At 41.0% G+C, this 19,977-nt stretch overlaps 1 protein-coding gene across 5 annotated transcripts; it reads left to right on the forward strand.

Moving 5' to 3' along the window:
- Nucleotides 1–609: 609 nt before the first annotated feature.
- LOC132898446 (antigen peptide transporter 2-like) lies at nt 610–14,930 on the forward strand. 5 transcript variants are annotated; one of them, XM_060940055.1, is made up of 13 exons: nt 610–688; nt 796–898; nt 6,847–7,510; nt 7,664–7,778; nt 7,868–7,998; nt 8,126–8,331; nt 8,541–8,738; nt 10,269–10,397; nt 10,531–10,719; nt 10,920–11,093; nt 11,288–11,447; nt 11,550–11,686; nt 12,617–14,930. In XM_060940055.1, exons 3-13 carry the CDS (start codon nt 7,006–7,008, stop codon nt 12,821–12,823), a joined length of 2,151 nt encoding a protein of 716 aa, XP_060796038.1. In that variant the 5' UTR covers nt 610–688; nt 796–898; nt 6,847–7,005; the 3' UTR covers nt 12,824–14,930. The 5 variants fall into 5 exon arrangements, with proteins under 5 accessions (XP_060796038.1, XP_060796037.1, XP_060796036.1 ...); XM_060940054.1 differs by having other exon boundaries at nt 611–694; XM_060940053.1 differs by adding an exon at nt 6,296–6,529 and having other exon boundaries at nt 621–898.
- Nucleotides 14,931–19,977: the final 5,047 nt, after the last annotated feature.

The raw sequence follows: 19,977 nt of genomic DNA on the forward strand, positions 1-19,977 counted from the left end.
GACGTCACACATAAGTTGACCTAGTTAATGGCTGGCTGCCTAAATTTGGCTGTGCGCGTCAACTTTAAATGCTTGTAGCGGGCGCATCGTGACACTGAGATCGCGGGAAACCGAGGGGCTTGAATAACCCACCAAACCCGACATTTTGACACATGATATAGCCTGATTGCTGAAATTACTGCACGACGCCTTTAACCAAATTAACAGGCAGACATTTAACCAAATTAACAGGCAGCACCATGCCAGCACCAGTGCCCTTCATTCTTAATGAACGTCGTGAGCTTCATATTTGCCCAACAACTCCTGCAAGAAGGTAAAAAATGCCTGCTCCTGGAACTTTTTGTTGGGTTGCAGTCCTGATGCACATCTCTGACTGTCCATGTTTGAAAAAAAAAAATGCATGCAAGACCTCAAGGGTACACGTCACTAATCATGTTTTTGTTGGCAGTGGCAAGTTTTAATGATATTGTTATTCAGTCCACATTTTTAAACTGAAATTGGTGAATTGCATTGACTTTGATTTTAAAAAGACTTTAATTTTGAAGCATAAATTTACTGACGTTTCCTCCACCTACAGAATAGCGTCACGGTCGCCCTCTAGTGGCTATTTAAACAGTTTACACCAGGGCTGTTATTCAATTCAATTCAGGGCTGTTCTGAGCAGGAAAGCGGATTGAAATTGTAACAGGTTGAGGTGATATTAAGGTTAACATTATAATGACGTTATTATACGACAACATGCCCATTTTTTAAGGTAAATTAATGTACTGGTCTATGTGTTTGCTGGTCGTGCAGCTGTTGGCGAGACGTTTTACTGCACAGCTGAAAGTGAAAGTAAAACTGCTAACTGAGGAGGAAAGGAACCGCCCAGGTCTCTCTGTAAGATGGTCGAATCTCGGTGAGTGGTATATGTTGTTTTGACTGTTTGTGCTTAATTTTGCTGGTCACCTGGACAAACCGGTTTTAGACCAGTACACGTTGTTTTTGCTGGTCACCTGGACAAACTGGTTTTAGACCAGTACACGTTGTGTTTTTGCTGGTCACCAGGACAAACCGGTTTTAGACCAGTACACGTTGTGTTTTTGCTGGTCACCTGGACAAACTGGTTTTAGACCAGTACACGTTGTGTTTTTGCTGGTCACAAACTGGCTTTAGACCAGTACACGTTGTTTTTTTGCTGGTCACCAGGACAAACCGGTTTTAGACCAGTAGGGGAGAGTGGGGTAAGATGAGCCACTTTTTACATTTTTCATCATAACTACATGTTAAAGCCATTTTTGCTTCCAGTCTACACACCATACCAAATTTCAAAGTGTACTGTTACTATCTGAGCAAAACATAATTGATAAGCTCTTATGGTTAGAGTGATATTACCTCTTGGAAAAAAAAATGTCAAGTGGCTCAACTTACCCCATGCACGGGGTAAGATGAGCCACTGTGTGGGGTAAATTGAGCCAACACAAAACATGTTAGGTTAACAAAGTAAACAACTTTTATTATTAGAAATGCAATCAGTGAATCAAGTCAATCAAGTGGGGGATAGGGCCGTTGCATAGAGAAGGGGAGAGGAAGAGAGAGGTGATATAACGAGATGGGATAGGGAGGGATAGATGGATGGATAGAGAGAGAGAGATGCGTAGATAGATAGAAAGAGGGATGGTTAGAGAGGGAATGAGAGATATACTATATTATAGAAATTACTAAAACAGTAGAACAGTGCTAAAAAATCTTATTTCTTTCAGTAGGTTAAAACATTGCTAAAACATGCAACAATCATTCCATCAATCATTCAATCATTTCATCATTATTCAATGTTCCAAGTGTTCAAATTGCAAGGGAACACCATTTGCCTCTCCCTCCGTGCTGTCCCCCCAACAGTAAAGGGGCAGGGCAATTTTTTCACAATATCCTGTCTTGACAGGACAGCCTTATCTTTCTCTTTGAAGACAAAGGTCGGCTTTCTTGCAGAGCCATGGCATGACCGGCTTCTTTTGAGAAATCTTGCCTCTATTTCGAAGACATCCAATTTGATTATCTGGCCAATGAAGAAATGCACTTTCTTCTTCCCCGTGTATTTTGCCACAACATAATCCCCCACATCTAACAACTGGTCTTCCTCATCTGATGTCATATATATATATATATATATATATATATATATATATATATATATATATATAAAATATGTATGTATGTGTGTTGTCATATATGACCAGTAAATATGAAAACTTAAGTGTCATCCATATTGGGTAAGCTCAGCCACCAATGGGGTAAGTTGAGCCAGTGGCTCAACTTGCCCCACATCTAATGGCTCATCTTACCCCGTGGCCACCATTTTGTAGAAAAATGCTAATAAAGGGGATTAGGCTAATCAAAATTATTTTTATTAGCATTCATATCATAGCTTAGAAAGCCACTAACTTAACCCTAATGTGTCTAAATATTATTCTACTTTTGTCTTCTCTCAATCATCTTCACTGTGGACAAACATGGAATTGACTTAGAAAGCACAAAAACACATTTTTATAAATATGTCCCTCACCTAGTTTGACATGTGGTGCTCCTCTCCACAAGTGTAAGTAAATGGTCCCGCCCCCCCTTTGAATGTGGTCACATGGTCACATTTGTTTACTGTTTCTTAGAAACAGGGGGTGGCTCATCTTACCCCCTGGCTCATCTTACCCCGCTCTCCCCTACACGTTGTGTTTTTGCTGGTCTCCTGGACAAACCGGCTTTAGACCAGTACACGTTGTGTTTTTGCTGGTCTCCTGGACAAACCGGCTTTAGACCAGTACACGTTGTGTTTTTGCTGGTCTCCTGGACAAACCGGCTTTAGACCAGTACACGTTGTGTTTTTGCTGGTCACAAACTGGCTTTAGACCAGTACACGTTGTGTTTTTGCTGGTCATTAGGACAAACCGGCTTTAGACCAGTACACGTTATGTTTTTGCTGGTCGCCTGGATAAACCGGTTTTAGACCAGTACACGTTGTTTTTGCTGGTCTCCTGGACAAACCGGTTTTAGACCAGTACACGTTGTTTTTGCAGGTCTCCTGGACAAACCGGTTTTAGACCAGTACACGTTGTGTTTTTGCTGGTCACAAACTGGCTTTAGACCAGTACACGTTGTTTTTGCTGGTCTCCTGGACAAACTCGTTTTAGGCCAGTACACGTTGTGTTTTTGCTGGTCACCATATGATTATCCTGGTTTAGCTGGTTTTCTAACATAGCCTTGTTTACTCATCCACTAAACCAGCAGTAAGACCAGCATTGGCCAAATTAAAGCAACTAGCTCCCACTGCTTTTAATTAGAGATCTTTTAGCTTTTGCCATGTAGAATAATCAGGATCACAAGGTCTTTCAGAGAGGATTACATATACCAGTGCATCTCAAACAATTAGAATATCATGGAAAAGTTCAATATTTTCCATCAGTTATTTAAGAAAGTGAAAATGTAATAAATTCTAAACTCATTACACGTCAACTAAAATGTTTCAAGCATTTTTTTTATTTTAATTTTGATAATGATGGCCTACAGCGCAAAAAAAAAAAAACCCTCAAAATTATTAGAATATTTCATTTCCGGTAATAAATACCATGTATCTCTCGGGCTAGTTCAGTACAGACAACCACAATCACGGGGAAGACTGCTGATTTGACAGTTGACCAGAAGACGATTATCGACACCCTCCACAAGGAGGGTAAGCCACAGAAGGTCATTGCTGAAAAGGCTGGCTGGAGAAGGTGCACAAGCAATAGGGATGACTGCAGCCTTGAGAGGATTGTCAAGAAAAGTCAATTCAAGAACTTGGGAGAACTTCACAAGGAGTGGACTGAGGCTGGTGTCAGTGCACCAAGAGCCACCACGCACAGACGTCTTCAAGAAAGGGGTTACAACTGTCACATTCCTAATATAAAGCCACTCCTGAACCAGAAACAACATCAGAAGCATCTTACCTGGGCTAAAAAGAGAAAGAACTGGATTATTGTTCAGTGGTCCAAAGTCCTCTTTTCAGACAAAAGTAAATTTTGCATTTCATTTGGAAATCAAGGTCATAGAATCTGGAGGAGGAGTGGAGAGACACAGAATCCAAGGTGTTTGAAGTCCAGTATGAAGTTTCTGCAGTCTGTGATTATTTGAGGTACAATGCCGTCTGCTGGTGTTGGTCCACTGTGTTTGATCAAGTCCAAAGTCAACACAGCCATCTACCAGGGGATTTTAGAGCACTTCATGCTTCCATCTGCTGACAAACTTGATGGAGATGCTGATTTCCTTTTCCAGCAGGACTTAGCACCAGCCCACAGTGCCAAAATTACTACCAAATGGTTTGCTGACCATGATATTAATGATTTATGATTTATTATTAATGAATGTACATTAATGATTTATGTAGTGTATCATGTATAATGAAATGCATTTTATTTGCTGATGATACAAACATCTTTTGCGCCGGGGACAATGCACAGCAGCTTAGGCAGCTGGGCCATAGAAGGTTCACGCTGCATGCTACACGCTACACGTTCACGTGAAGAACCGGACCCTGGGCCATTAAACTTCATGCTTGGATGTTCACGTGTTGCGTCTGTTCTACTTTGACCGAGTAACCAACAATATGGACTCTTCGGATGACGACGATTGCCTCATTCTGCTTTTACTGAGACAGAGGAAGAGAAAAAGGAACAGAATTTGGAGCCGAGAACACTTCCTTCTGAGAGAAACCCGTGGTGAATTTCACCGAACATTCTATAATCTGCTTGACAATCCCGATGAAGAACTATTTTTCAATTATACCATTCAATTATATTTTTTCTGAAGTTTTCCCCTGAAAGCATAGTTATCTCCCTAGACCCGTTCTGATTGGCTGGCGCGGCGGTGACCACATGCATTGACTGGAATTTCCATCTTCACGCCTAGAAAAAAGTGTGCATGTTCATTTCTCGCTTCACGCGTGAAGTGTGCAGCGTGCAACGTGAACGCCGTTCTATGGCCCAGAGCAAGTCATGCTACGTTTGTCCACTTTTCTTTACACGCGTGTAGCGTGCAGCGTGCAGCGTGAACCTTCTATGGCCCAGCTGCCTTATGGAAACAATCACAACCGAAATGAATAAATTAAAAAGGTGGTTTAATGTAAACAAATTGTCATTGAATTTGAGTAAAACAAAGATTGTTATTCGGAAAATATAAGTCGAACCCTCAAGTTGAATTGAAAATTGACAACATAACCATAGAAAGAGTTTATGAAATAAAATTTCTGGGTGTGATTGTTGATCATAAAGTCTGCTGGAAACCGCATATTAATCATGTTAAAGCAAAAATAGCAAAGATTACTGCAATTTTGGGGAACTCAAGACACATTCTGGACTATAAATCACTACATACTCTGTATAATGCACTCATACTTCCATATCTGAGCTACTGTGTGGAGATATGGGGTAATACCTACAAATCTAACCTGCAGCCGTTATGTACATTACAAAAAAGAGCAATAAGAATTGTCAGTAATACGGGATATCTTGAGCATACAAACACATTATTCGTAAAAGCACACACGCTGAAATTCACGGATCTGGTTAAACACAAGACTGCACAAATTATGTATAAAGCAAGGCATAACCTTCTTCCGGGTGAGGTACAAAATACGTTTATGGAAAGGCAGGGTGGGTATAACCTGAGAGGGGAAATGAATTTTAAGAGAGTAAATGTTAGAACAATTCTGAAAAGTATGTGCATAACAGTCTGTGGGGTGAAATTGTGGAATGGTCTGGAAAATGAACTCAAAAATAGCACCAACATAAAACTGTTTAAAAAATTATATAAAAACATGTTAATAAAAATATATGAGAATGAGGACAGGCAGACTATATAGGTGATGATGAAATTGAGAGTAAGTCTGTGACTGGTCTTCTTGTATTTAGTGTATAGTTATAGGTATGTGTATATGTATATACTGTATATATGTATTATGTGTGTATATATGCATAACATAAGTATCTGTATATATGATTTGATTTGGTCGATATTATACCATGTCGGTATGTTTTGGTATGTTGGTATGTTTTCTTTTTTGTTTATTGCTTTTGTTTTCTTTTGTGTATATATAGTTTATTATGGTGGAAAGTGACATTTGATTAGCGGTGGTATAGAGGGTTAGGATTGGATAAGTTATTACTTCTTCCTAATCCTTTCTGAGCATTATGTTATTGCCTTGTGGCTACGCTATTCTGTTTGTTTATGATGATGTTTTGATTATTGTATTTTTTATTTAAATTTTTATTTTTATATCTTTATTGTTCAGAATAAAGTAATCAATCAATCAATATTACTGGGCTTGATTGGCCAGCCAACTCACCTGACCTGGACCCCAGAGAGAATCTATGGGATATTGTCAAGAGCAAGATGAGAAACACCCGACCCAAAAATACAGACCAGCTGAAGGCTGCTATCAAAACAACCTGGGCTTCAGTAACACCTCAGTAGTGCTACAGGCTGATCGCCTCCATGCCATGCTGCATTGTTGCAGTAGTTTGTGGTAAAGGAGCCCCAACCAAGTATTGAGTGTATAAATGAACATACTTTTGAGAAGTTGGGCATTTCTGTATTGTAATTCACTTTTTAATTGATCTTAGGAAATATATTAATAATCTGAGATACTGGATTTCTGATTTTCATGAACTATAAGCCATAATCATCAAAATTAAAACAAAAAAGTCTTGAAATATTTCACTCTACATGTAATGAATAAAGAATATATGAAAGTTTACGTTTTAGAATTAAATTACGAAAAAAAACCCAAACTTTTTCACGGTATTCTAATTTTTTGAGTATGCATTTCTCTTTGTTTTTCAGGGAAGAGAAGAGATATGTGAACACATCCATTGAAATTTTTATCCAAAATAACTTGCGTTTCATTGGATCTCCAGCCCAAGCAGTTGATACATGCTCAAAAACCCAATAGAGTCTCTGTGGCAGTGTGTGGATTTGAACTCATCTGATCACTAGCTTGTGATGGCTGACCTGGCTGCAGGCTCTGCATGCCGTGCATATGGAGCTCTCCTTTTCCAGGACCTGATCCTCTGGCTCGCCCTGTGGACTGCACTTCTGTGCTCTGAAGGTGCTTTGCACATGAACCTGACATGGCTGTGGGCTTTCAGGGCTTTCAGCTGGTTTCTGCTTTACACAGTCAGTTTAGCCACCCTGGATAAGACCACACACAATCTTCTGAAGCCCTGGGTAGCATTACAGTGTTTTGTAGCTCCTGTGTTTGACATGGTGCAAACACTAGTTCTTGGAGGGAGGTGTGGCTTTAGTCCTGTGCCTGTCCCCTCCATGGTGGTTTTAAATGCACTGACTGGCATTCTGATCCATCTGATGTGGGACAAGGCATTCCCTAGTAAAAAGGTGAAGAAAGAACAAGAGGCCAAGGTTCTCCTGATGAGAGTGATTCACTGTTCAAAACCAGACTACCTTCACCTGGGGGCAGCCTTTTTCTTCCTCATCTTGGCTGCATTATGTAAGTTTAAGACCTGTGCTCTTTTGTGGTTTCGGTGACTCTAATTTAATCATTTGAGCATCAAATAGTGATTTTTAAATGCAAATGTATTGCTTGAATATGCTATAGAGCATATGACAGTGTTTCCAGTGTAATGTTATTCCTTCTTTTCAGTTGAGTCACGTATTCCGTACTACGTGGGGAAAATCATTGATGGTTTGAGTGGAGAATACAAGCATGACAACTTCTTGTGGGCCATTGCATGCATGGCGTTTTACTCTTTTGGAAGGTAAATGCATGTTGGATTCCTCTCTTGCTGTCATTGTCTTCCTGAATTTGTGCAAAACTCATTTCACCCAATGTGCTTTTATTTCTTAGTTCTATGTTCTCTGGCTTGAGAGGAGGCATGTTCATGTGTAGCCTGAGCAGACTCAACAATAGAATTCGACACATGCTGTTTCAGAACCTGATGAAACAGGAAATAAGCTTCTTTGAAGAAAATAAACCAGGTTGTGTGCAATATATACAGGAAATCATTGATTCTGAAGATCTTAATGATTTTCTTTCAAAGAAATCTCATAAAATTAAATCTTCAGGATCTTTTCTTACAGCAGCGCTCTGCCTTTCCTCTTACAGGAAGCTTGACATCGCGACTGGCCTCCGACACTGATAAAATGGGCCGCTCTATAGCCCTGAATGTAAATGTGCTCCTGAGAAGTCTGGTTAAGACATGTGGCATGCTTGTGCAGATGCTCAGCCTGTCCTGGCAGCTCACACTCCTCACCTGTGTGGAGATGCCTCTCCTCGCTGTGCTACAGAACTATTACAACATTTACTACCAGGTAATTGACTTTGTTTCCCTATATTTAGTAACTGATTTATGTTCTAGTAGTTTTCCCATGCTACCCTTTTTATAATCTTAGCTGACATTCCTTAATAAAGATCTTCAGTTGCATAAAGGAAAAGATTCCTCACCAGGTCTTTTGTAGTGGAAAGGCTGTTTTGTCACTGCAGTTTTATCATCGTATTTTCACTCTGTCCTAATGTGCAGAAAAGATCAAGTGAGCTGCGGGACTGCCTGGCTGAAGTCGAGCAGCTGGCCTCTTCTGCCATCAGGTCTGTAAAGACGGTGCGGAGCTTCAGGGCTGAGACTCAGGAGCTGAAGCGGTACCAAGAGGCTCTGGACAGGAAGCTTCAGATACTGCAGTGCAAGGGCATTTCCAGTGCAGTCCACCACCTTCTGCGCAAAGTGAGCCATTACACACTGTGCATGGGACTGTTTTTAATCCCGTGCCCACCTGCTCTCACAGATACACTAAATAACCAAACATTTGGACATGCGACCATCAAACCCATATATAGTTCTTCCCCAGAATGTTGGCCCAAAGTTGGAAGCACACATTTGTCTCGAATGTCTTTGGATACTGACGCTAACCCACTGAACACCTTTGGGATGAACTACAACCCCGACTGAACTACAACTCAGGCCTCCTCTGTGATGGTCAGATGTCCACAAACCTTTGGCCATATAGCATACCTGAACCACTCCCACTTGCTCCTACAGTTATTAGCTCATCCGGCTGACAGGCGATGAGCTTATGCCATCATGTATTGTCTGTTGTCCGTCCGTCCGTCCAGCGTCGTCCACATTTCACGAAAATTGCTTCTTCTCTCTCAATTCTTCACCAATTTTTATTCTTTTTGGCAGGAAGGTAGGTCTGCCTGGGGTGCATATAGCGTCTACCCAGATTTGTATAATTGCAATTAATAATGAAGATATGGAGTAATTAAGCCCTAACGAGCAGTTTCCACACAAATCGCTTCTTCTCCCTCAATTCGTCACTGATTTTGATTCTTTCTGGCATTTTGATTCTTTCTACCCAGATTTACTTAATTGCAATTATTAATGAAGTTATGAACTAATTAAGCCTTAATGAGCAGTTCAACAAAAGTCGCTTCTTCTCGGTCAATTCCTTGCCAGTTTGGATTCTTTCTGGCAAATAGGTCGGTATTCCTAGGGTGTATATAGCTTCTATATAGTGTCTATAATTTGCAACGCTTATTGCGCAAGGTGGCCCACTTTAAATTGTTCCTTCTGGACTAGACAGGGCCAGAGTGAGCTACGCCGTCATTGACAGTGTTGTTTCTGATTGTAACTGTCTATGATATTTCTCATGATCCATAATGATGTGGTGTTCAACAAATTTTCTATTTAATTTGTATAATGAACACAGCGCATGGACTACTATGGACTATTGTAATGCCTGAAGACCTACCAATCTACTGAGTTTAATTGGGGGCCAGAAAAATCTTATCCACCTTTTCTAATACATTAATCAGTGCTCATAGCTGTTTGTGCATCTGCCAGGCTTATCATTGTGTTACTCTGAAACAGCATCATGAAAATATTATAATTACAATCATCTTTTTAATGCCTACCCAAATGAGACAAATGTCTATAGATTAAGCGTTCTTATTTAAATGTTTTATGTTAAATGTTTTATTTAAAACAAGCGATATAATGGAATTTTACACAGAACATTTTTGCTAGAACGCTCTTTCCTGACCAAAATTGATGCATATCTGCAATATTTTGGTTCCTTAATCTTCATGCACACCTCTAGTCTAGTCTCCAGTCACACTGACTTCATTTTGGTATCCCTACATGCCGTATTAGTCTGCAGCGCGCAGTTCAGTGCTGTTGTTGATAATGGTGGTTCCTCCTGCTTGTTTCAGTGTGTGATGGATTGTTCAGGTTGTTGCATTTATCCTGTTGTAGTGTCTGTCATTGAGCCTGAGGGTGGCTATGGTGCTTCTTGGACGCCGTCTCATCTCCTCTGGTCAGCTAAGCAGTGGGAGCCTTCTGGCTTTTATGCTGTATCAAAAAGACATGGTGACCAACATGAAGGTAAGTATAATAATCTGAACTTTTTAAACCATGAATGTCATTTTGTGAGTTTCTTCTTTTGTGTGCAGTAGGCTACTTTAGATTTTTACAAAAATCTTGAGTGCCTCTGTTTCTTTGGTGTTCTCAATCTCAGAACCTGGTGAAGGTCTATGGAGAAATCCTGAACACAGCATGGTCAACAGAGAAGGTGTTTCAGCTGCTAGACAGAAAACCAAACATGCAAGAAGCAGGCGAATGGATACCTGAGAAACTGGAAGGAAGAATTACTTTTGATAACGTCACCCTCTCTTACCCTTCCCAACCTGAAAAGAAAGCACTTAAGGTTACTATTATTTTTTGGAATTTGGAAAGGTGTATGGGAAAAATAATAAGAACAAGCCAGAATTATTTTATTATTCTCTCTCTCTCTCTCTTTCTTTCTTTAAATCTGGTACTCATTAAAGCCACAGTAACAGCTCTGACCTCACATATTTCATGCTTTATAACAAATCCTGTCTAAACCCTGTTAAACCGTTGTTTCAGTCTGTGAGTATAGAGCTGAGTCCAGGGAAGATGACTGCACTGGTTGGCCCCTCTGGTGGAGGTAAAACTTCCTGTGTCAGTCTGCTGCAGAGGTTTTATGAGCCTCAACAGGGCCAAGTGCTACTGGACACTGCACCACTTGATCAGTACCAACACCAGTACCTGTGTAGCCAGGTGAAGACTGTAACACAGACACTGACGTAATAGATACAGAAAGTGCAAATGTAGAAAAGACCTAACACTTCTTGAAATGATCAATCACAGTGACTGGCAGACCCTGTCTGTCAAAATACACTTGAAATTAGTGGTGTGTTTGGTTCTTATATGAGTTGAACTAAAGAACTTAATGTAATTTCATCTTATGACAGATGGCAGCTGTGTCCCAGAACCCAGTGCTGTTCTCTGGCTCTGTGAAATACAACATTGCATACGGCCTACGTGACTGCACCATAGAGAGGATAAAAGAGGCAGCAAAGAAAGCCAATGCACATGACTTTATTTGCAGACTGGATGACGGCTATGACACTGGTGAAAATTTCAGTTTGTTACCAGATTCATCGTTTCAATAGATATCTTATTTAGTTGATTTTACGTTATAGCTGTTACACTAGCAATGTTACTCTGCTGCAGACATTGGAGAGTGTGGTGGGCAGCTATCCTCAGGACAGAAGCAGTGTATTGCTATAGCCAGAGTGTTGATCAGAAATCCAAAAATAATCATTTTGGATGAAGCGACCAGCAACTTGGACTTCAACACTCAGCATGCGGTACGTGCATTGACACTTCATAACCACAGCTCTTCTCACTGACACTAATTAGCATTGGTCAAACAATTCTTAATCTTTCATCATAATTACAGTTACTGAACTGAAAAGTGTAGAAATCAGTTAGACATGTACTACCCAGCCAGAAAGAAGACAGATTAAAGCTGTATCCTAATGCTACAAGACAGAATAAGGAGCAGATATTACATTACACGCATTTAGCAGACACGCTTATCCAGAGTGACATACAAGACCCTGACATTTACCCACAGCAGTGGGCAGCCCAGGGAGCAGTTAGGGATTAGGTGCCTCACTCAAGGGCACTTCAGCCATTCCTGCTGGTCCTGGGAATCGAACCGATAACCTTTTGGTCCCAAATCCGCTTCTCTAACCTTTAGCTCATAGAGAAAAGGGTTCGACCTCAATCTCATGATCACCCGACAATGCCACAGCCACCAAGAGAGCACAGTGGATCTCTGTTCTCTGGGTGGGTAACATGGGTAGCGTTCTTTCCCTGTTAATCACAGAGATGCACATGAGCTCACGTATGTTGAAGAGGGCAGTTGGCGTTTTTCTCTGAGAGTGTTCAGCTGCCATGTGATAGTACATAAGCAGCAGTTCTGAAAGATATGGCAAGTCGCCTTATGTGTCTTGGAGGAAATACATGTTAACCTGAACCATCTTTGATTGGTAGCCGTCATGTGATTCAGCTAGTGGTTCGGAATTGGCAGTGACTGCTGAGGTTAAAAAAGTATTACCGGTATCTGTAAAACATCTCTTGTGGGATGCATATAAGATCACAGATTAGGGCATAGACTCAGCTCAAATTAACCTGCAGGTGACCAATACCAGTGTGACGTCTATAGGCAGTTTTGATCCATAAATTCAGTAAGAGGAGAAGTATAATATTTGCTCACTATTTTTCCCACTCAGATTCAGAAAGTCTTCTCTGGAATAAAGGATCAGACAGTGCTGGTGATCGCTCATCGTCTGCAGACTATCGAGAGAGCTGATCATATCATCTATTTGGAAGACGGGATGGTCAAGGAGCAAGGAACACACGCGCAGCTTATGGCTATAAAAGGGGGATATTTCAAGCTTAGGGAAAAATTGTTTCCAGTGGATTCGGACCAAGACTAAGCAGATTCATTACCATTAGGTATGAATTTGCAAGTATCAACTGAATGTGGAAGTAATGAGAAATTTAAAATCATGATTTTAACATCAGGCGGCACGGTGGTGTAGTGGTTAGCGCTGTCGCCTCACAGCAAGAAGGTCCGGGTTCGAGCCCCGTGGTCGGCGAGGGCCTTTCTGTGTGGAGTTTGCATGTTCTCCCCGTGTCCGCGTGGGTTTCCTCCAGGTGCTCCGGTTTCCCCCCACAGTCCAAAGACATGCAGGTTAGGTTAACTGGTGACTCTAAATTGACCGTAGGTGTGAATGTGAGTGTGAATGATTGTCTGTGTCTATGTGTCAGCCCTGTGATGACCTGGCGACTTGTCCAGGGTGTACCCCGCCTTTCACCCATAGTCAGCTGGGATAGGCTCCAGCTTGCCTGCGACCCTGTAGAACAGGATAAAGCGGCTACAGATAATGAGATGAGACCTATTTTCATTGAGAATATACACTTGTGTTCAAAATAATAGCAGTCCAACACGACTAACCAGATCAATCACTGTTTTTGGTGGAAATTATATTACTACATGGCAAATAATTTACCAGTAGGTGTAGTAGAGTCATAGAAAACCAACAGACCCAACATTCATGATATGCATGCTCCTGAGTCTGTGTAATGGAATAATTAAGTGAAAGGGACGTGTTCAAAATAATAGCAGTGTGGAGTTTAATTAGTGAGGTCATTCATTCTGTGAAAAAACAGATGTCAGTCAGGTGGCCCTAATTTAAGGATGAAGCCAGCACATGTTGTACATCCATTTCTCTCTGAAAACATGAGAAACATGGGTCGTTCCAGACATTGTTCAGAAGAACAGCGTGCTTTGATTAAAATGTTGATTGGAGAGGTAAAACATATACTGTAAAGAAGTGCAGAAAATGATGGGCTGCTCAGCTAAAATGATCTCCTCCAGTGCTTTAAAATGGACAGCAAAGCCAGAGAGACGTGGAAGAAAACCGAAGACTACCATTTGAATGGATCAAAGAATAGCCAGAATGGCAAAGACTCAGCCAATGATCAGCTCCAGGGTGATCAAAGACGGTCTGAAGTTACCTGTGAGTACTGTGACAATTAGAAGATGCCTGTGTGAAGCTACTCTATCGGCAAGAAGCTCCCGCAAAGTTCCACTGTTAAAAAAAAGACGTGCTGAAGAGGATACAATTTGCCAAAGAACACATCGACTGGCCTAAAGAGAAATGGAAAAACATTTTGTGGACTGATGAAAGTAAAATTGTTCTTTTTGGGTCCAAGAGCCGCAGACAGTTTTTCAGACGACCCCCAAACACTGAATTCAAGCCACAGTACACTCTGAAGACAGTGAAGCATGGTGGTGCAAGCATCATGATATGGGAACGTTTCTCTTACTATGGTGTTGGGCCCATTTATCGCATACCAGGGATCATAGATCAGTTTGCATATATCAAAATACTTGACGAGGTCATGTTGCCTTATGCTGAAGAGGAAATGCCCTTGAAATGGGTGTTTCAACAAGACAACGACCCCAAACGCACCAGTAAGCGAGCAGCATCAGCGTTCAAGACCAACAAAATGAAAGTTATGGAGTGGCCAGCCCAATCCCCGGACCTTAATCCGATAGAAAACTTGTGGGGTGACATCAAAAATGCTGTTTCTGAGGCAAAACCAAGAAATGCAGAGGAATTGTGGAATGTTGTCAAATCATCCTGGGCTGGAATACCTGTTCACAGGTGCCAGAAGTTCTCAGAAACAGTGGTTATACAACTAAATATTAGTTTAGTGATTCACAGGAATACTAAATCCTTAAGATTTTTTCAGTTTATACAGTAAATATTTGGAGTTTGTAATGAAAAATGCAGACACTGCTATTTTTTTGAACAGCCCAATGTTCATTTTTCTTCATTTTCTGTAAAGTAATTAATATATTGATGCATTTTTCTTCATGGGCGGCACGGTGGTGTAGTGGTTAGCGCTGTCGCCTCACAGCAAGAAGGTCCTGGGTTCGAGCCCCATGGCCGGCGAGGGCCTTTCTGTGCGGAGTTTGCATGTTCTCCCCGTGTCCGCGTGGGTTTCCTCCGGGTGCTCCGGTTTCCCCCACAGTCCAAAGACATGCAGGTTAGGTTAACTGGTGACTCTAAATTGACCGTAGGTGTGAATGTGAGTGTGAATGGTTGTCTGTGTCTATGTGTCAGCCCTGTGATGACCTGGCGACTTGTCCAGGGTGTACCCCGCCTTTCGCCCGTAGTCAGCTGGGATAGGCTCCAGCTTGCCTGCGACCCTGTAGAAGGATAAAGCGGCTAGAGATAATGAGATGAGATTTTTCTTCGTGTTTTGATGTAGAATATAATGTGCAGGTGTTCCCAATGCATGGAAATAAAAACTATTATAAGGATTTTGAGCTTTACTCACGTTTTTAAACACACTGCTATTATTTTGAACACAACTGTAGATGAATTTTCATCTTTTAATTCACATAAAGCCAGAAAAAAATGAATCAAAAACATGTATTTATACTAAAATGTTACACAAAAATGACCACAAACGACTTAGAAGTGAGCAGTTTTTGAGATTTACAATTATATTGTACATCACTTTCACAAAGCAGCCCCCAATTGTAATTTCATATCATGTTCTCCTTATATTGTTCTTGTTAACGGCATTCAAAGTCCAGTATATCCTTGTAGAAGCACTCACTATGTTTGTCCGAGTACATTCCCATATTCTCCTTGAATTTCTCAAGATAAGCATCAAGGATATGGACTCTGAGAGACATCCTACAGCCCATTGTGCCATAGTTCTTCACCAGAATCTCAACCAGCTCTGCATAGTTTTCGTCTTTCTGATTGCCCAGGAAGCCTTGAACCACTGCGAAACTGTTCCAGGCCACTTTCTCCTTCCTAGTTGGATTCTTGGGGGAATTACTTGCATTCAAGGATCTTCTTTATCTGTGGTCTGACAAAGACACCAGCTTTGAATTGCCTCCGACAGCTTAGGAAAGGAGTCTTAAGGGTATTTTAAGGCTGCCGACTCCTTATCTGGAGTTATCACAGACTGTTTCATAAAGCCCAAATTTATGTGCATCAGCACCTTCCAGGGGTCCACCAATAGCACTTGATGTTCCTCACCACAGTGAACTCAGTCCCCTGTGACCAGTCCTGTCATTTAGCTGCTGCTGTAACAGTCACAAGCAATTATCAAACCCATTCATCAACCAAAGATACATAACTTTAGTTGCTACACAACACTTTAATTCAATAAACTTTTAAATATACCACACTCCTCTTTGTTTTTTACTGGCGAATTGAGTCAATCGAAGAGTGCACCAGCCAAATTTTGCCCATTTCTGACTGTTGTATCTGTTTAAGTTCCTCATTGGTGTGGTCATGCAGCTTAATGCCATAAGCTTGCTACTTCTTTCAAAAATCTCTGAAAGTGTGACACAGAGCTCATCCTTCACCACTTGTTTATCAGTGGAACACCAAAGGTTTGTGTAGGGAGATAGACCAATATGTGTATGGTGAAGCTTAGATGTTCAATCCAGTGTTTTTTTTGAAAAGTGTTAAAAAAAATATAATGTTAAAAAAGAACGCTTGACCGTTGACTTAATTGGCACCAGTTGACATCAGTTAATGCCAGTTATCACTTAACGTTGTCAAAAAAAAAAAGGGTTAAATTTCATTGGCTACTTAATATTGCAAGGTAGACTTTCCATAACCTTAATTTCTTTGCTTGCTGGCAAATGTCCTCTCACTTGAGGATGTCACTAATATGACCTAGCAGAATGGGAAAACATCGTGTTGCATTAATATGCTCTCATATACGATAATTGGGGTGGCATGGTGGTGCAGTGGTTAGCACCTTCACCTCACAGCAAGAAGGTTCTAGGTTCCAGCCCAGCGATTGACGGGGCCATAGTTCGAATTACGGGGGGTACTGGGGGATACTATACCCCCCAATGAAGAGCCAGTACCCCCAAAGAGACAAAAATATAAGTTTTGGGGGGGTCCGATATTTTTTCTGATATTGTGAGAAGGAATATATAATTCAAACCAACTCCCATTCGGCATTCTTATTGTAGGAACATCTCATTATCTCTAGCCGCTTTATCCTTCTACAGGGTCGCAGGCAAGCTGGAGCCTATCCCAGCTGACTACGGGCGAAGGGCGGGGTACACCCTGGACAAGTCGCCAGGTCGTCACAGGGCTGACACATAGACACAGACAACCATTCACACTCTCATTCACACCTACGGTCAATTTAGAGTCACCAGTTAACCTAACCTGAATGTCTTTGGACTGTGGGGGAAACCGGAGCACCCGGAGGAAACCCACACGGACACGGGGAGAACATGCAAACTCCACACAGAAAGGCCCTCGCCGACCCTGGGGCTCGAACCCAGGACCTTCTTGCTGTGAGGCAACAGCGCTAACCACTACACCACCGTGCCGCCCCTATTGTAGGAACATTTTAATGTAAATCAATTTCAGACAGACACCCCTATTGTGGACCGTACCATTTTTAGTCACCGCAGCGCTAGAACGCGCTAGAGCAGGGGTTCTCAAAGTGTGGGAGAGTCAGCCCCCCCCTCCCCCCCGCAGAGAGCAAATAAACAACAGCGCCCCCCCCCCCCCCCCCCCCCAATTTTTGTTGTTGCTATACTTAATGTTCCATTCGTATTTTAAAAAAATGGGTGTTGTACACTTTTTTTTCTTTTACACATTTTAAACATCTGTGCTTTTTGAAAACCTCTTTTTTACACATTTAAAACATCTGTGCTTTTTGAAAACCTCTTTTTTTACACATTTAAAACATATGAGCTTTATTAAAACATCTTTTTTTTACACATTTTAAACATCTGCTTTTTGAAAACATTTTTTACACATTTTAAAACATATGAGCTTTATTAAAACATTTTTTCACATTTTAAACATCTGTGCTTTTTGAAAACCTTTTTTTTTTACACATTTTAAACATCTGTGCTTTTTGAAAACATCTTTTTTTACACATTTAAAACATATGAGCTTTATTAAAACATTTTTTCACATTTTAAACATCTGTGCTTTTTGAAAACCTTTTTTTTTTACACATTTTAAACATCTGTGCTTTTTGAAAACATCTTTTTTTACACATTTAAAACATCTGTGCTTTTTGAAAACCTCTTTTTTTTTTTTTTACACATTTTAAACATCTGTGCTTTTTTTTTTAAACATCTTGTTTTACACGTTTTAAACATCTCATAGCATCGTTAGCTAGCATCTCTTGGCAGACAACACACTGTGGCAGTGGAGCATCTTCAGATCCAGTCCATGAAAATCCAAACTTTAAATAATCGTGATCATACTTCCTTCTTTTTTTGCTTGGCCCAGACTCTGTCTCCTCACTCACTGTAGCTTTAGGTGCCAAAAATTGATCCATTTTGTCTCTGGCAAAGACTAGCTGAAGTTCGCTAAATGTCCGCAATAGTAACTTATTCTGGTTTATTTTTCCTCACGTTGCGCCCCCCTGAAGAACTCTGGCGCCCCCTAGGGGAGACGCGCCCCACACTTTGAAAAACCCTGCGCTAGAAGCAACAGCTTCTAGTCCACACCGTATTCAGTTGATTCACCATGGGTTTGCAGCAATTTATACAGTCTATGGTTTGCAGCAGATGTGCATTGGTAATGTTAGTTGCTAACCAACTTTTAGCCTGTTGAAAATGTGTTATTTTACAACTTTCATTTATTAAAGTGATTTGTTCTTTCAGCTCATGTCACGTCTTTATACACTGAATTACTTACCCACTGAGGCCAGAAGGCTACAGTGGACAGACGTTAACGTTAGTTACCAACGTTAGTTAGCAAGATAAGCTAAGTCTCTATTTAAATCAAGCTTATTACAGTGTGGTATAGAAACGATTCTCATTTCAAAGAAGAACTCCATATGTTTCCATTCTCATTTTATCATGAATAAATTGTGCCCTTCTGAAATTCATTTGGCACATAGGCCCATCCTGTGTGTGTGTGTGTGTGTGTGTGTGATTAGGCACAAGAAGTTCTGATGTAGGCCGAGCTAAGCCTATGTAAAATTACAACCAGAACCTCTGGGGACTTGGGGCAACATAAAAAGAGCCAGGTAGTAGGCTAGCCTAGGCAAAATAGCCTAGTACATGGATGTTTTCTATTGTTTTTACTTACATTCCTTTTGTTTTATTTTTAAGATAGTTATAGTTTCATCTGAGTACCCTGTTTGAGTTTATTCACAGAGACAGTAGGTCAAACATGAGGAAAAGAAAAGGGCCAGACATCAGGCATTTTTTTGGTGCTAAAGGCATAAGTAGTAAATATTAGCACTAAGATCTACAGACAATTACAGTACAAGTGTAGGTGCAGTTAGGTTTTATACACTGTTCATGTGAATAAAGAAAATGGGTTCCCAGCAGACAGGAGAGGCACAGCAGGACGAAAGAGAGCAAGACATTCAGCAGGACTGTTCTGCATGTGTGTATATACTGTATGTGACTCATTTGTAGTGTTGATACCCAGTTTGTTCTGACAAAGGTTATCAGGTTGTACTGCTCTTTTTCTTCTGTGGTAGTACTGTATGGTTTGTCATGCTTCTTAATGACATCAAAAATTATTGTTCAGAGTTATTGTGTTGAGTTACTGACACCGACTTCCATAGACGAGATGGGACAGGACCGGGGGGGGGGGATTGATATGATAGTGGACCATGATGGTACCCCCCCAATTATGGTGGGGTAATTCGCACTCTGGACGGGGCCTTTCTGTGCGGAGTTTGCATGTTCTCCCCGTGTCTGCGTGGGTTTCCTCCGGGTGCTCCGGTTTCCCCCCACAGTCTAAAGACATGCAGGTTAGGCTAACTGGCTACTTTAAATTGTCCATGACCAAAAGCAGTGCAGCAGAGGAGTGGCTAGCCGGCTGTACGTACTTAGCCAAGAAACCCTAGGAAAGGGACCCAATCAAGAATACACTGGACGGGTGAAGACGATGTGATAACTGGTGTTTTTAGAAAATACTGGACTAGACCAAAAAAAAAAATCAGTGTATGATTTGTCTATTCCTGAAAGCTTCAATATTGTTACCATTAAAGAGTCATACACCATCAAAATTTGCACTATGATTCGATGAAGTAGACTGAGGGTTGAGGG

Source organism: Neoarius graeffei, chromosome 14 (genome assembly GCF_027579695.1).
Source record: "Neoarius graeffei isolate fNeoGra1 chromosome 14, fNeoGra1.pri, whole genome shotgun sequence".
Lineage (NCBI taxonomy): Eukaryota > Metazoa > Chordata > Actinopteri > Siluriformes > Ariidae > Neoarius > Neoarius graeffei.

What these genes read in the sequence shown, in the direction of transcription:
- LOC132898446 (XM_060940055.1), top strand. Translation starts at nt 7,006, where the DNA reads ATGGCTGACCTGGCTGCAGGCTCTGCATGCCGTGCATATGGAGCTCTC. An exon ending in CTGAAAAGAAAGCACTTAAG is followed by an intron (nt 10,720 to 10,919) that starts GTTACTATTATT and finishes CCGTTGTTTCAG; the next exon opens with TCTGTGAGTATAGAGCTGAG. An exon ending in ACCAGTACCTGTGTAGCCAG is followed by an intron (nt 11,094 to 11,287) that starts GTGAAGACTGTA and finishes ATCTTATGACAG; the next exon opens with ATGGCAGCTGTGTCCCAGAA.